The sequence below is a fragment of the Camponotus floridanus genome, unplaced genomic scaffold, assembly GCF_003227725.1.
Source record: "Camponotus floridanus strain SB8 unplaced genomic scaffold, Cflo_v7.5 scaffold96, whole genome shotgun sequence".
NCBI classification, from domain to species: domain Eukaryota; kingdom Metazoa; phylum Arthropoda; class Insecta; order Hymenoptera; family Formicidae; genus Camponotus; species Camponotus floridanus.
The window spans coordinates 379951-396963 of record NW_020229867.1 but is presented as its reverse complement, the minus strand read 5'-3'; the positions used below and the strand labels follow the sequence as shown (position 1 = coordinate 396963).

Sequence of the window (17013 nt, the reverse complement as noted above, 5' to 3'; positions counted from 1 at the left end):
CGTCTGTTTCGCAATTCCCTTTTTCAACCAGCCATTTTTATCGTCGATCATATACTCTAACCCATTTTACTCCCGCGGAATTGCCCGTTAAAGTACATATATATATATATATAGATGGAAATAATTATACAACAAATCAAAACTCAATAAATATGTTGATTCTGACTCTGATCTCTTTAATCGAGATAAAAAGAATAGGAACAGGAAAGCGAGCGAAAAAAATATAATTATATAAAATGAAGGAGAACGCGAGAAAAAAAAGAGATAGTAAATTGCATTAATTAAGTAACCCGTTATAATTAACGATGCCAAGTCGAGTCGTAGTGAGAGAGAATGACAGGATTGAAAATTTGCATAAAAAACTCCCGGCGTATTTTCGATAATGAGGTAAATGACACGTTGCGCAAGGTGATGAGCGGGACCTTTACCGTCGACCGTTGGTCCTCGCGATCATCCTTGGTGCAAAAAACGAGCGTAAACGAGCGGAGATTCGAGAATCCTCCCGGGGGCCTACCACCACCGCCTCAGATCCTCGCTCTATTAATTAAGCTCGCGGCACAGCCTCTGCCCGCCCTCCTCTTCCTCTTCTTCCACCCTCCTCCTCCTCGCTCTACGTTAATTTACTCCGCGGGTGTATTTTATTTTTCGCAAGGGTCCTAAGCACGCTTCCCCCTTCTCTCCTCTTCCCCAACTCGTCGCCGGTCCCCTCTCACCCCTCGGGGTCCTTCGAATCCCGCTCTATTAATTAGTCGAGGCCCTTTTTTCCCGCGCGCTAAGTTCGCAAGATCCGTCGAATCCCGGACGGGGTAGCGGAGGGGGAGACTGGAATTCCAAGATCGGCAAAAAGGAGATGGCAGATATTTAATACTTCTCTTGCTTGAGCGGACTGGCTGGAATATTTCGCGTGATACTGGCGTAAATCTCGTTAGCGAGGGATATGAATTCGAAAGGTGTCACATTAATACGTAATTTTGTCCAGCTCTTATAGAGAATTTCTCTCGGAAAGTTATTTTTCAGAAAACATTTTGCGCATGTTTTAATTATAATAATCAATATTAATATATGTGTGTGTGAAAGAGAGAGACAGATAATCGATCGCTTCGATTTCATTTTTTGTAATCCACAAGTATCTCACTGATTCGATATTCCGCGTGCCCTCCCTTTTTACAAAAGCGGAGGGTACGCATGACCGTTTGCGGAAAAATGCGTTTCTTCTGCGGCCCGATAAGATCGAGAGCGCGTAAACGGCAAAGATAGACGAGGAAAGGTGGCATCGCCGACTCGGTAAGTCTAGAATTCGAAGGGAACGAGAGGGAAGGGTGTTCGAGCTACGCCGGATGGTAGAGCGAAAAATGGGGGACGACATTCCGTCTGTGCATCGATGTGGATTTCGGTGACCGTCGCGACGATCCTTCTAATGCGACGATCGCGATTCCGTGGGAGGAGTAGGAAATTAATAAAAAGTTGAGGAACGATAAATTAGACCGAACGACGCGAGAGGATGCGAGGACGGGAGGGAGAGACGGAGGGCGAGGGGGACGAAGGGTCTCGCCGGAAGACCGGGGGGCGCCTTCGGCGCACGCGCGATAATAAATATCAAATATATAAATAATAAAATTTCGTATCCGTCGCGTCTTGAAGGCGAGCTGCGGGTTTTTACGAGGTAGGAGATGACGACGGGGACGATGATGACGAGCCGTTTCGCGAGAACCCCTGAGAACGCGAGGTGGACCACGAATTATGGCGAGCATTGTTCGCGTCCCCGTCGACGAAATTGGCCATTGTCTGCACGAGTCTAGGTGAACCGCTCGATCGTTACTGCGATGGCTGGAATTGTCGTCGCGCACTTTTATCGTCGCGTATCGAAAAAAAATGTCGCGAGCGATATAAACATCGCTATCATTATGGGCGAAGAAACGGCGCGAGAGGAGAGTCCATCGCGCGTTCGTCGATGATTCGATACGAGGGGATTTTGATGGAAGGAAGAACAAAACGAGAAACGCTGGTAATTTACCCGTCAAATATTTACTCGGCGGTTAATTTAATATAAAGTTTCAACCCCCTTCGTAGAGCGGGGCGTGTAAATTCGTTTAAAAAGTTTCGAATGAACCGTGAAATTCGCCTTCCTCTCCGTCTCCCTCGCTTTCTTTCATCGCGCATATCGCTTTTTAATGGTATTTCTTCAAGGCTAACGGTTGCTCGCTCGAGAAACGAACGTGGCAACGAAACGGCGATCGTCCGTCATCGGCCAATCGCGTCGTTCAATTTCGGATAATGAAATCCAATTCCCGAGTTTAAACGCAAACGAGAATCGGCTCGTAAAAATTGGCAGAATTATGTGCAAGTAAATTATTCTCTCCCCCTCTCCATAAAAAACGATTATTCAAACTTCAAGAGTACACATATGTCGAATGAATATTTAATTATCTCCCATCTTTGCTCGTTTTATTCTTCGGAGACTTTAGAGTATAAAAAGATGACACGATAAAATATACGAGAATCATTTTCAAATCTTTTTTAATATAATTTCAACCAAGTTATTCTTTTCGCAGAAATTAATTTCGCAAGAAATTTATGCCACTTTTCAATTTAATAATTCTTAATACATAGTACATGACTAGGAGTGATTCAGCAATCTTGCGAATATCGATGTGCTACCATAATAGCCCGATACATCTCTCGCAATGAGATTGCTTTCCAAAAAGCACGTACGAACGCAGCCAAAAGATTCTTTAATTTCCCGTAGTCGTGGTAGGGTCCGCGCATTATGAACGGAAACTAAAGGTCGCCGAGGTCTCGACTCCTCGATGCACGTACGTATGTGAATCCTGCGCGCAGGTAATATAGTGGGAGTGGGTGTAGGAAGAGCGAGAGAGAGAGAGAGAGAAAGAGAGGTATGAGGAGTCAGGGAGGAGCGAGACCCTGGAGGGCACTATATGCAACGAGCGGTGCACCAGTTATTTATCGTAGCTCCCGTTTATGCTTTATTTGTTATCCGCTTGCCTGCCTGCTCAAACTGGCAGCCTGTGTAGAAGGGCACGTTTATACGTTCGAGCGTCTACCAGAATTATCCGCCTGCCAGATTCGCAACTTCATGTTAATGAGCCTGCTTCGCGTAATTAGAGACATGTGAAAACAATCATTTCGAATCGCAACTCCCTCTTGATTCTACTAGATAACAGGATGCTTTCAACATTCGTATGGAAATAAAACTACCTTATTATGACTTGATTATTCGATCCGGCTGCGGATTAAAAACATACCCGATAATTGAAATCGATGTAAATATTGAAATGAGCAATTTTTGACACTATTTATAATTTGCTGTCAGTCTTAAAAGTTATGATCGTCGGCTAATTAAGCATTTTTCCTTTGCGAATTGACAGATGCAGTCATTTGGAATCGACAACGTCGATATTACTCGTAATAGTAGCGCGATAGCGAGGCTTAATTAAATTGTACTCGCACAAAATTGATGGGTACAGATATCAACGAGGCCATTAAGCTACTTCGTAAACGTATGTCGAACAGGTGCAGACTGATGGCGCATGTACGATGGTGATAATTGTTAAAGTCGTAAATTGTTATAATTAGTAAAGCAGAATTCGGAGGCCGAGACCGAAAGAGAGAAGAAGAAAGAGAGACAAGTTTCCGCACACATTTCATCAAGATAGATCGAGATGGCCTAGCACGAACCACTTCTCGTTCTCTTTTTTTTTTCTCCGACAACGTACCTCGCTTATCATCGAATTTACGTTCAGCGATAAAACGGTAGCGCGATTCAGGTCTTAGGTTTATTTCCGAGTTTAACGAGTCTACGAAAATGCACACAGCATAATCTGTATTCGGAATATTAATGTCGAAATAACGAAGTAGCACCGTCTCCGGAGAATTTATCCGCTAGTTTGCAGGCAAGTTTTATTAAAGATAAATAAGCGCGATAAAGCTTGCAGCTTCGCGAAATTTATACCTGTAATCGAGATTGCGGGAATACATGGTAGTCTAATGTGTTTGAGATTCAATCGATTTCAAAGCGAGAGAATTTCAAGCAGGGATATCTGTCCGGAGACCGGAGAATCGGTGGCAAGCTTCGAGGTGCCGATCAGCTGCGATTCTGCAAAGTTCCGCGCCTGTAATCGAGTTTGCCGAGGCTTAACGGCCTAATCGGCAATTTCGCGCAAGCACGTCATACGTTTACGCTGCACATACACGGACGATCATCTTCTTCACGATATAATGAAGGCACGGTGAAGACAAGGTGGTCGGTCGATGTCAAACGCGGAGAATTAAAAGAACGACGGGCGGACCCCCAAAGGGGGAGAATAGAAGCGCATCTTCGACGGAGGAGAAGCAAAGGGGGGGAGGGAAGAGGAGACGAGAGAGGAGAGTCGAAGACACTGCGAGAAAGAGAGAATAATGCGTTAAAGCAGCAACCAGCAACTACTCTAATTGGCCACTTTGTCCATTTATTCGATTTATTTAAATTATGGGACAATTGACAGTAGGCATTCTATTTTTTAAATCTCCCCGGCCAACCGGCTGATTGGGCGAGATTGGCGTGAGACACTGGCCCCACAGATTCCCCAGTTGTGGGCTTAATCAGCTTTGATTGCTAGCATCTCTCTCTCTCTCTTTCTCTCTCCATCATTCCCTCTCTCCGTCCTCTCTCGCTCGTGTCTCTTTCTCTCGGGGTTTTCTTTCTCTTTCTCTTTCCACGTACGCATACATCTATGCCTCTATCTTCTTCCCGCGGTCACTCGCGTTTCTCTTTCACTCTTTGCCTCCTTCATCTCGCGCCTCTCTTTCTCTCTCTCTCTCTCTCTCTCTTTTCCTCTCTTTCTTCCGATACCGTCGCGAACGCGTACAACGTACACATTTTATTTTATTCCATTTCGCAGATCCCACCACGCGTTTAATATCCTCGGCCAACGTTGATTGGCCGATACGAAATTACGAGAATATGTCACTGGACCAGAAAATCCAACGGAGGCCGCCCACTCTCTCTTTCTCTACTCGACATTCTCCCCCCGCGCGCTCCTCTCATCGTCGCCGTGATTTCCGTCGCGGAATCTTTTCGCGGTTTCAACGGACGGGAATCGCGCGACAAACTGTCGATTGGCGTCGTTAGTGTTTTCGAAGAAAATGATGGTTCGCGTGCCAATAATGAAGCGACAGCGGGGAGAAACGATTGATTTTAATGATGTTCCTATTTACGAAGAAACGTCGATGTGTTTACGTAACATAGAGCTATGACCGCATGCGGCGAGCGATATTTCTACGCAATCATGCGGATCGCGCACGAGCACATTTCAAATGCAAGCAGTTAAAAATAATCTATTTTTTTTATAGTTTGGTTCATGTATAAATAAAATATAATTTGGAAACACCGCGGTAATACGCGTGGAATTAACATACAAATGAATTATTCCATTTCATTAACCGTAAATTTGTAACATAATATTGTCCATAGTTGCCAATCATCCCTGAATTTCCGATATTTTTTTATTACAGTCTAGCTCAATTCACTCACGATTACATTTATAAATTTATAGGTAATTAATAAAATCAAAGCCCGCTACAAAACTCTTTTTTCATTCCTTAATTAAAATGTATATAAATATTGAAAAATATACATTCTTCAAACGATACGGAAAGGAAACAGGGGATTGATATATAAATCCCGGGTTTCTTTTATCAATGCGACCGAAGAGCAACCCTCCCGTCTTCCCTCTCGTGCCCCTCGTGGGAGCCGTTGGCACTCATCCCATTTCCTTGATAATTCCCATAATGCTGTGGGCGGATATTCCAATAAAGGGGGAACGGCCCTCGGGCACAAAACACTGAAAGCGGCGATTCGTCAGGTTGCGCCACGATTCACGAGTTTGCGAGGATCGTGGCAAATAAAGGCTGCAAAGGGGAGAGAGAGCCGACGGCGGTGCTCTCAGCCGGCTTACGTGTAGCTTCAGATTTGTCACGTGGCATGCAGGAATGCGCGATAATTACTCAAAGATGCGGGTCCATCGTGTGCGCGCGCGGGCTGGATGCGATTTCTCCGGCATATTTCACGGCGTGGTGGACGATTTTATTAATTCTCGTTAGAAAATTCGCCTTCGAAAAAGCAAATGGAGTAAATTTCGCGACGTAAAAAACAAAGGAGTAAAATAAGATTATTTTCGGAGCTAAAAGTCTTCTTCTCCTCTTTCTCTCTCTCTCTCTCTCTCTCTCTCTCTCTCTCTCTCTCTCTATTAAAATCACATTCATTTGGTGCTCCCCGATAGCATCGTCGATAATTGAATAAAATACAAGCTCGTCCGTCAAATATATTCGTCGCACATACTTTTGGCGAACGAGCACCGATTGATATTTCTAGCCCGATGTCGTTAAAGGTCAGGGGTCGCCGTCTATATTCGATCGACGACATTGTCACCGTGTTCTAATCATAGATTCGCCCAACGATTACAAGTGCCGTCGATTACAAATCACCTGGTCTAACCAGATCAGCGGCGACGAGGCGTCGATCGACGATGTCGCGTCCCGCCAGCGGTCGGTCTCTCTCTCTTTCACCTCGTTCTCTTTTTTTCACCTTCCTTTTGTTCGCGCGTGCAGGGTCATCGAACGCGAGCAGTCTCGATTCGAATCTAATTACGATCCCGATAATTCCGTCGACGAGGAGGAAATAGTAACTCACCGGAAACCTTCGGGTCAGCTGCCTCCACCTTCATCGCCGTCAGGCTCGCTATTGTCGGCGGTACCTAAAAGAAATACATTACGATGTACAATGCACCGGCGTGCTCAGGGCCGTACGCGAGCAAGAGGGGGAGGGGGATGGGCGCGCGAGGCGCGAAGGAGAAAGGGGGGGGACGGAGGGGGTACCCCGCCACGGGGGGTCGCCCACGCGGCAGACGCGAGATGTTTCCGTAAAACCTATCGTGCAAAATACCCAGCCATTCCGCGAACTAATCGCGTTATGGCCTTAGGCCCGCTCGTAACGTTGCTCGCCGCTTAATACCCTTCGTTAACCCCTACTGCTACCGAGTAATGAAATTATCCTCGGGGCACATCCTCCACGGCATTTCAATTTCGCGTAACTGACTTTTATCGACGCGTATCGTACGTATTTGTCCCCGATCGCCGCGTTTTCATTTCGTTCCAAGCCGAAATTAAAATCGGAAGACCTAATAAGGAAGACGGCCGCGCCTCCCGGAGAGACGTCGCGCGAAGGAACGTCACTCTTGTCGGAAGCCCCATCGAGGCTCAAATTATTCCAATGCTACGTACGATTTCCGAAGCCTTAGCTGAGTCTCGATCCATATCGTTGAATTTATGAACCGGTCGCCACTTCGTTTAAACATCGTTTGTCCATCCGTTCCTCTCCCCCTTCCCCCTCTTTCTCTCTCTCTCTCCGTCCAATTTTCTATTCGTCTTGAAAAAAATTATTCCGACTCGAGGATCGATTCGTGGAATTGAATACAGCGAATTATTATTGAAACTCGAAGAAAGTTGATCTCGGCGCGTAAATTTATCGTGAAAAAGTTTCGAATTACTTTAAATAGCGCATATAAATATCGTATAAACATATTCTATTACGTCGTGACGCACCGTTGCATTATCGCTCGACGAAGGTTCTTTGTCCCGATCTATGAACCTCCTTCCTAACGAGAAGCGAAGCCTCGAAGCCTCGCGATCGAGCGCACGCCGGAACGCGATCGATTAAATTCCATCGAATTTAATAGAACTCATCTCACGTACGTGACCATCGCGTTCCATCAATTCTGCAATCTCTAATCGAACATTTATATTCCTCGTTCACAATTATCCGCGACCTTCCGTGCTCAATATTACAAATTGCAGCGTATCGTGCATAATAATATCGGGCGGTCAACACGTGGAGAGAGAGGATTCGTTCGACAAAAAAATCTCTTCGCGATTTCGGGGGGGGGGGGGGGGGGCACGAGATCGCAATGAAGGATTAAAGCGCACGTTTACGTATGCGCTTCTCAAATTAATGCATTTATCGCTCGCGAAAAAATTCACAGGAAGAAAACGCGAACGCGAGGAAACAAATGAAAAATAATGTGCATCGCGATGTATATAATGCGAACGTATGCATCGGGGCACGGGGCGAGAGGGGTGGGGGGGGTGGAGAGAGGGCGAAGAAAGAGAAAAAGATCGGAATGAAACAGGGGTGGGGCGAGAAGAGCGACGACGAGGAGGAAGAAGAGAATCGAAGAGAGAGCGAGGGACGAGAGACGAGGAGGAAGGTAACGATAAGAGAAAGAAAGACGACGATAAAAGAGGGGAAGGGAAAAGGGGGAAGGCACGCCGATGAAGGAGGAGGCGAGGGAGAAAGAGGGGAGGGAGGAGAGAGGGGCAAAGAGGGTACGCGAGAGAGTATAGAGGTATATGAGAAAACAATAGAGCTGATTTGCAAACAATAGAATAACGTTAAGACTCGAGTATTATACGCCGTTGTTACTTCTTGTGCCATAACGCCGGAGAGCATATGCCCATTAATATTCAAAGGCGAAAATAATGTAAACGACACGACAAAAATCCGGGGAATAATTTCAATTCTCCGTGTATGGGATTCCACGGCAGCGATCCCATAGCCGGTCGGGTCGTCTGCGCGGCCTCCTCTTTGGTGACCTGGCGATGCATCTCTACGCGTCATCGATAATGGCATGGGATAGATAACGCGCCTTGAATTCTACAGTATTAAAATCTCCTCGTCCCACAATCTCGATAATAAATTTAGTTTCAAATTATTCATCGGGACGGATATTCGAGAAGAAGCGTTAAAAGATATTTCATGGCTCTTTTATCCATCTCCGAATTTTTAAAAGTAACAAGTATTCTAATTTTTTTTTTTCGGATATATAAAGAAATAATTCGCGATTAATAGGTTGAAAGTACGATCGGCGAATGAAAGATCTCTCCAAACGGCGAAGCCTCTATCGACTTTTTATTACGACGTATCATAAGCGATTGTTCGTCGCTTACGATTCTAGGAAGCGCTGAATTATTCTAGCACAGTTAAGCTCACACAGCTCCCCCGTTGGTAACTTTACGATCTCGACTTGGTGACTTGAGTCGGATGAGTCATCGCGTATTGTTTTTGGACAGGTTCGCGCGATTGTCTCGCTTTTGATGCAATAGCAAACGATAATTCAATGCTACTTAAATTTTTAATAATCGCTGACATTCGACTCGCCCATACGAATTATAACTGGAATACCGCAGCTATATAATATGGTCACGGTACATAATATGGTCTTTTTAGAACGCAAGATTGTAAAAATAATACTGCTGTTTCAGACTTTCATATCGTAGTCTATATACTTGGCTCGAGTGTAGTTAATTTTGATGGTGGCTTTTAGAATAAGATAATTATTAGACTCTTCTACTTACCCTAGACTCTTCGGATTCTTCCCGTCTCACATTCTGAAGGAGTACGCTGCCCATCTGAACCTGTAGATTCTGCTGCAGCAGCTGCGCCAATTGTGGATTTTGCGATAGTATCGCCGGATTTTGTTGCAACAATTGCGCCAGCGCCGGATTTTGAACCAATATTTGATTCAGGGGTGAATTAGCCATAGCGTGCAAGGGATGCTGCTGCTGTTGTTGTTCCTGCGACTGATGTTGTTGCGGTTGTTGTTGCTGCTGTTGTTGTTGCTGCAAGTTTGGCGAATTTGCGTTTGACGTTTGGCAGGATTGCGAGAGATTGCCGAGAGTTGGAATCGCACGTTGCGGACTTTGCGGGGTATGCGGGGGTGTGGGAGGACTTCCGGGTGCCATCGACGAGGCGTCCTTCTCCTCCTTCACCTTCACCTTCCCTGCAAAAGAAGATTATCGGTTTATATTCGAATTGAAAGTATTTGAAAAATTAGCAAATTTTTAAATTTGAAGATGAAAATGATAAACTTTTAAAAGAATAACATTTCTAAAACGTTTACAATATGTTGGTTAGATACATCAGTTTCGTAATCAACGACACAAAGTCACTATGACTTTGCTGCTTACAAAGATATGCGATTTCTTTCTTGAGAAATCCAAAGTGTATTATTACATAATGTATTATTAAAATCAACTTTAAAAGAAGTAGGAAAAAAAGAGCGATCTGTTGTTAAGCGTTGACGTATCAACATTATTGACGTCTTCACGGGTCTTGGTGAGGTGAGATTTAACGAGTCGCGGAATATCGTGAGAGTCATAAAATACAATAATTAACTTTAGTTTCTTATCCAACTGATGGATGTGTTTTCAACGAAACAAACTGAACGAGTCAAAGCGAATTAGATAAAAGCGAACGCGTGTTATTTATCGAAGAACGAATTTCATCGCTAAACTCGAGTGAAATCCATACGTATTTGTTTGATAAAAGAAGGCTCATGTAAATTTAAATGTCTCGAGTTGAATGCGAAAATTTCACGCTCTAAAAATGCTCAAGTCTTCGATAAGAAGTGTTATAAAATTACACGTTATCGGCCAGAAACGATTAATTCGAACCAATACATGATTACAAATTCGAATTATTATTTTTAATTATTGCGAGCCAGCGGAGATTGCTATTCCATATGCATTATTTCAATTAATAGTAGGAGAATTGTTAAACGAAATAAAAGAATACATATTATTGTCATTCGTTATTTTCAATTATTTGGGAAAAAGGGGAATATTATTATTTATTTATCTATAAAACCTACCCATCACAGTCTTTTAAAGATTCCGAAGATCTGATCTTTGTCAAAATTCTGACAAGATTAACTCCTCACAATTACTTGGCTTCGCTCAATCTTGATTTTGAAAAAATCTTGCGGAGGGGTGATAGACTTCCGGATTGGTTCGAGGATACTGAGAATAGGCGGCGAGATTCTACGGGGAATGTGCGGTTGATCCAAGGCGATGGCAGTAAAAGGGAGAGACCGCGGGGGAAGTTTTTTTCTTGGGTTGGGAGTCGTGAAATTGAGACATTTCGATTCTAAAAGCCACGTAATCGACTGCTGGCAGGTACATCTGCTCTGAACTCTATTCTATGGAGAAAAATAAAAAAATTCGTAATACTACTCAATATCCTACCGAATAGACTATGATTACTAATCCATCTTTTTGATAGATTTTAATAAAATATAATTTATATATTGTACATGGGAGAGACAGAGGGAGAAGGAGAAGGGTGTTTTCTAAATATTTTTAAATTTGGAGCCTCTCTGTCTCTTTCTATTCATCTACCTATTTCACTTTCAACTAATAAATTTTTTTCATTAATAATTATAGCCTCACGAGCTTTATTTCGTATACAAAATAAAAAATAATTAATATTAAAAAGTATACGGTTTTCTAAGAAATTTTTAAACTTTCTTGTTTTAAAACTCAGACCGTTAGAAGAAATAGAGTTCTAATCGCGCAAACAATCGGATGAGTACGTTAGGTAAGAGTTATTTCCCGTTTTTTTACGTTACGAATATAATCCGACCAAACCAGGTAGATAGGCTGCGTTTTATTCGCGCAAATAAACCCTGAGAGCGTCCAAGTTTAGCGATTTCTAGAGGTTTGCTTGATCGCAGGTGAGGCGAAGAATGAGGAAACGAGAGAGAATTATAATGGAAGGAGACTTTAGAAAGGGCTTAAAAATCCCTTCCCTAAGAGAGAAGAGGAGAGAAGGATCACGAACCCCCCCCCCCCCTGGAGGGATACGCTGGACTTTTCCGAAAGGTTAGATCGATGATGTCTACTGAAATTACGAAACCCCTGGGATCTCTTTTTTTTCTTCTTGGTTTATCCTACACCGTTTCTCGCGGTTAAAGTTTTCCCTTTCGCTCTTTTACGCGCTTTCCATCACTTTTTTTCGTTAAACGAAGCATCCTGTGTATCACGATGGATGATTCGCTCGCCATCAACGCGAAAGGCCTACGTCGATTGATGAAAAATGAAGAGAATATCCACTCCCTATAATACAGACTCCCCCGAATAATAAAAAAAAAAATGATGCGCACTGTGGGAAAATATTTCTTGCGCATACGTCCATGTCGTAGATGCGTTTCCTGCTTTCAGATTCGCCGAGGCACATTTTTCGTACCTCTCGAGTATCGTGACCAAATGCAGGATTTCGCATCTCGCGATTAATAAAGGATTATAATTAATAAAAGGCATAATACGGAGGAGGGTCGTCATAAATAGCGCAAAAAGGTTTCGACGCTCGTTCCAGTATTAAATGAATTCTCATTCTCGCGAGGGAGATTTCTGAAGGATCGCATGCATATACGCATTTCGCTGTATCTCGCTCACGGGCCGGGTCCTTAAATTGACTCGATTTTTAAGGCCCAGTCCGGAGAAGGTATCGCGCCGCGGGGATTCTGTGTTTCTCTCCCTCTGTGAAAAGAGTTCTCTCTCTTTCGTCTTTACTCCAAATCGTCTCATAGTGGCGAGTCATGGCTCCATCGACACACTATCGCGGCAGAGAAACGTATTACATTGAGTGAGTCATCTTTCCAAGATTCTTCGTTTACAAGATACGCGCTTTTTGAGTGCGGACACAAAAAATAAATCTATCGCTTAAAGAGACTTGCAGAACAAAATTTATAAAGGCGATAAAAGAATTAATTATATGGAGAGAAAAAGATTTCTTTCGCAGAAAGAGATCGATTTCAAAATGATACAATTTGTCATTTAACATATAATTTAAAAATTATGTGCTAGCTTTTCAGGACTTCCACTCTCTTTCAATTCTATAATTGTAAATTTTCAGATCCTCTTGCATTAATTTAATATATATTTGTCGGAAATTTTTTACACAGATATCGAGTAATAAAATAATCGACATCACTCGGATACGCTCGGGACTCAAATTAGGGACGGCGACTGACATCCGACCCTCTAACCTCGGAAGTCGCGCGAAAAAAAAAAACAGAAAGAAGGGCGTCTCGTATCCTCGAGCCCATTTTTACGAGATACTTAAACCTTTAAACGGGTGCGCCGTTCGAATCAGAGTGGAGGGGAAAAAAAACGGTAAGGAAAAAACGCGCTCTCGGATTTCAAATTTCGCAGGGAAATCGGTTAACCCCCGAAATCAACTGCGACGACTCCGTCGGGCGAAAAGGGATCGCGCGATTTTTCTCAGGGGTTAAATCGAGCGTGGCCCGCAGAGAGAAAGAGAGAGATCTTTTTTTTCCTCCCTTTCGTCCCTTCTCGAGAAGTCGCTCGCAGGTACCTGGCTGCTACCTGCACGCGTCCATCCCGGAAGAAAAGCGGAAAGAGAAATATCGCAGGGTGGCGAAAATGGGGTGGAAGCAAAAAAAATGAGAGATTACGCGAACGAGGAGTTTCGAGTAGGGAAGAAATACACGCGAACGCGCATCGAAGGGATTCCGTGTGCACCTTTTCCTATCGTTTTTATCTCGTCGGCGCCCACGGATCCTTTCCCTTCGGGGGAGCGTTCGCTCAGCCAGAGACAGCGAGGGTAAGAAACAGGGGTAAAAGTGAGTTAATAGTCGGTAAAACGCCGTTCTTTCCGCGACCCGCAGGGGTTACGCGTACCTCTGGGGGTGCGTCTCTTTCACTTCCTTCTCCCTTGTCGACCCGCGTGAACGGGTAACTCCTCTTTGACTCGGGGAGAATCGAAAGGGATACAGCGAAAGACGGCTAGTATCGCTAAAGAGGGAAACCGAGACAGGAGGACACTCCTTTCGTCGAGAAATCTGAGTAATCGTTGTCGTAGCTTCCTGCGAAAGCTGCTTGCTCTTCCGCCACAGTTGTTCTCATATTTTCGCGTGAGAACATTAGGAACGTATCGGAAAAAAATTTTATAGAAAAAGAAATATATAATGAGTTTTTAATTTAAATGTATATATGTGCATTTTTTAAATAATAAACTTACAAAAAGGTGTTTCTTATAAAACTGTAAAATAAACATTACATTGAAAAAAAATAAAATTGTCATGAATAATTGTTTTAAAAAAATTTTAAATTTTTATGTAAATCATTACATAAATCTTCTTAAACGAGATATCTTTTATTCGAAACACTTTTTTATAATTTTATTATTTTAAAAAATCATATATACAAATCAATCATTATATATAAAGAGAAACTTCTAATAAAAATATATAACAGAAATAGATGTAATAAATATATATAATAAAAATACATGTATAATATATAAATATATAAAAATATATAATAGAAAATATATATAACAGAAATTTTTCAATAAAAAATATATGGAGATGTGAGATCTCTCTAAAATAAATCATACCGGAAAATATCGAAAATATCGAAATAATTGATAAATAATCGAAATAGAACAAATTAATTCCCGCCTGCGGTTCTTTTCAACGCGATTCTTCCGTGCGAGGCGCGTACCGCGCACGTTACGTAAATTCGGTATTCCAAACACAAAAGTAAGATTACCTACCGGCAGCTTCGGCTTTCTTGTTTCTTGCCAGAATCGAATTTCGAGCGCTTCGTCGTCGTGTAACGAAACACGCGCGCGTTCAAAAGCCTCGCGTTACGCGTGCCTGACTGCATACGTGGTTGGGCTCGTCCAACCCGGAATTGTCAACGGAAGCGAGCAGCCTGTGTACGTCCGCAACCGTTTGTCGGGGATTCCAAATCGTCGAGTAACGGATAACACTCGACATGCCAAACAGCCTCGATGTACCCTGATGAGAATTATGAAGGAGAGCCAAGTTTGCTCGAAATCTCCATGACATCCCCATTTCCCATCGACATTTCATAATCGATATCGCAAATAAATTTAATCTTTCACGAGAAACCCCCTGTGGTATATTCAAGCCCCTAAATCGAGTATGTTTAATGGCAAACGATTTTTTTGATGGTGTAGATTTGTTTCATGTGTCTCACAATCAGTTAATTTCTTCTGAGCCTTTATGGATATATAAGAATAATTTAATATAACATCGCAATTAGTTTAAAATTATTAGAAGGAATTAATAAAGAGTAAAGCAAAGATTTAACATGTGCGATCCGTAAGATTAAAACAGTGTTTACAACGCGAAACGAGTAACGAGTAAACGCATTTATGTCAGATTTATGACCAATCGCCTCGTTGCAGAAACAGGATTGATGCGCACCGATGTTTCTTCTGACATTTTTTTATCACGACTGCCTTTGCGCTCCCTCGAAAGCGGGAATCTTAGATGGATATAGTCGGGTATAACGTTTCCAAATTTTAATATTTAACGTCTCGAGGCGCGCTCGGATCTCGAGGGAGAGAGCTGCGTGGTCCGGCCGCGAGATAAAGAACTCAGGGCCCCGCGGGGTTCATTTTTAACACCTAACAGAAGTCGAGATGCCCAACCGTGATTAGCCTTCTCCCCGGGACCGATGGGCCCGGGCATTATCCGGTGAGAAATTGGCGGCCGTTCGTTTCTTTGTTCCAAGCGATTTTTTATTGACTCAAATTCCGGAAAAAAGAACGGAGCAAGAGGCAAAGAGAGAAGAGGGGTAGTCGTCATACGTTAGATATTAGGGGGATGGGCGGGGGAGGGGGCTTTAGAGTCGAAAACACGAAATGGCAGTTTAGAATCCCGCGGCGTTATGCGTGGGAGGCGATTAAATGGATAAACGAGAAAGAAAAGAGCGGAAGGGAAAAGAGATCGGGAAAGAAAGAAAGAGGGGGGAGAGAAATGTTGAGATAGGGAACGAAGGGAGAAATAAGCGCGGGGGCAGAGACGGGGGCAGAGAGGGGGAAGTTGCAGGGGCCCGAGGGAAGGAGGGGCGCGAGGAAGGGGGAGGAAGAAAAAAGGGGCCAGCGAACAACTGGCCGCGGCCACGAACTGCGCCCGGGCTGCGCTCATTTTTTCTCGTGGCCGAACCCGAAAACCCTTTTATGCCCACCCAAGATTAATTATCCTCCATACTCGAAAAATGAAACTGGCCGCGAACAAAGGAGCGCCGCGCGCGCTACCCGGCGGTCCTTGCGCGCGAGCGCGCGATCAACCTCCGTCGTCCGATCGCTGTTGATTCGCGTCCGATCCAACCGAGGGTCGACCTGCGAGACGAGGAGCAAAAGTGCGAAGGTTCAATTGTCTCGTATAAGCAAGAGTTCATATTCGCGTTCCGTCTGCACGAGGGTGAATCTCTACCAAACAAGTAGAATGAATGAATGACAATAATTGGTATCGATCGCAAAGGTGCGCTTTGTCGCGTGTAGGATGACAGAAACAAGGCAGGGGGGAAGGAGGCAGGGGCAGCGCAAAATTATCATGACAATAAGAAGAAAATGGGACTCTGGCATATTCCGCAATTTTCTATAATGGAGCGAGCTCGAAAATTCGCGTATCGAGAGGGGAACGAGAGCTTGGGTCCGAGAAAGGGCAAGCACCGAGGGGTGGAGGGAGAGCGGGGTAGAATCTCGTTAGCCTGAAAAAATTCCACGGAACAGATTTGAATATCGCATAATGTCGAATTAATGCCGGAAATTCGACTCGACGGGGCCCCTCCCGACGCACGGTAATGGGGCCCCCTGAAATTTCGTAGCGAGCCCCATAAAGCGGTTTCGCGTATGGAAAACGTGTCGAGGCAATGAGCCCTTCCCCTCCCCCTCTCCACCGACGGCTAGCCGTCTGCCAGCGGGGCCTTACGACGTAGAAACCCTAATAATTCCCTGACAGTGGCCTTTAGTCTCGCCGTTTTTGCCAAGGCTGCGAGTTTTACGATTTTCTCTCTTGTTTGAACGAATGAGACGAGGGGAAAATATACCTTCTCCGATTGCCCAACACATACAAATCAATCGGAATTAATAATATCGTCAGCAGAGTCATGGTGCAAATACTGTTTTAAAAAAATTGATATTATATTTAAAATAATATATTTTATTCTTTATTAATTTGTTTTTGTATGTTAATAATATATTTCTTATATATCAATATCTCTCTAAATTATTTTTAAAAATATAAAAACCAGGAAGAAATGAAATAAAAAATGTAGAAGAGCATATTTAGATTTTACTAATTATAAGTAAAATATGTTCTAAAATAATATAATTAAAATAAT

The 17013-nt window shown here is 43.5% G+C and overlaps 1 protein-coding gene across 4 annotated transcripts in view; it reads right to left on the bottom strand.

Moving 5' to 3' along the window:
• The window catches only part of LOC105249424 (zinc finger protein castor homolog 1), a 101402-nt gene that overhangs the window by 23258 nt on the left and 61131 nt on the right, over positions 1-17013 (bottom strand). For all 4 annotated transcript variants that reach the window (XM_025415068.1, XM_011254874.3, XM_011254875.3 and 1 more), the window contains exons 5-6: positions 9409-9833; positions 6689-6752 (exon numbers count right to left, since the gene is read on the bottom strand). In XM_025415068.1, coding sequence (XP_025270853.1) covers positions 6689-6752; positions 9409-9833 — 489 coding nt within the window. The remainder of the gene's footprint in view (positions 1-6688; positions 6753-9408; positions 9834-17013) is intronic.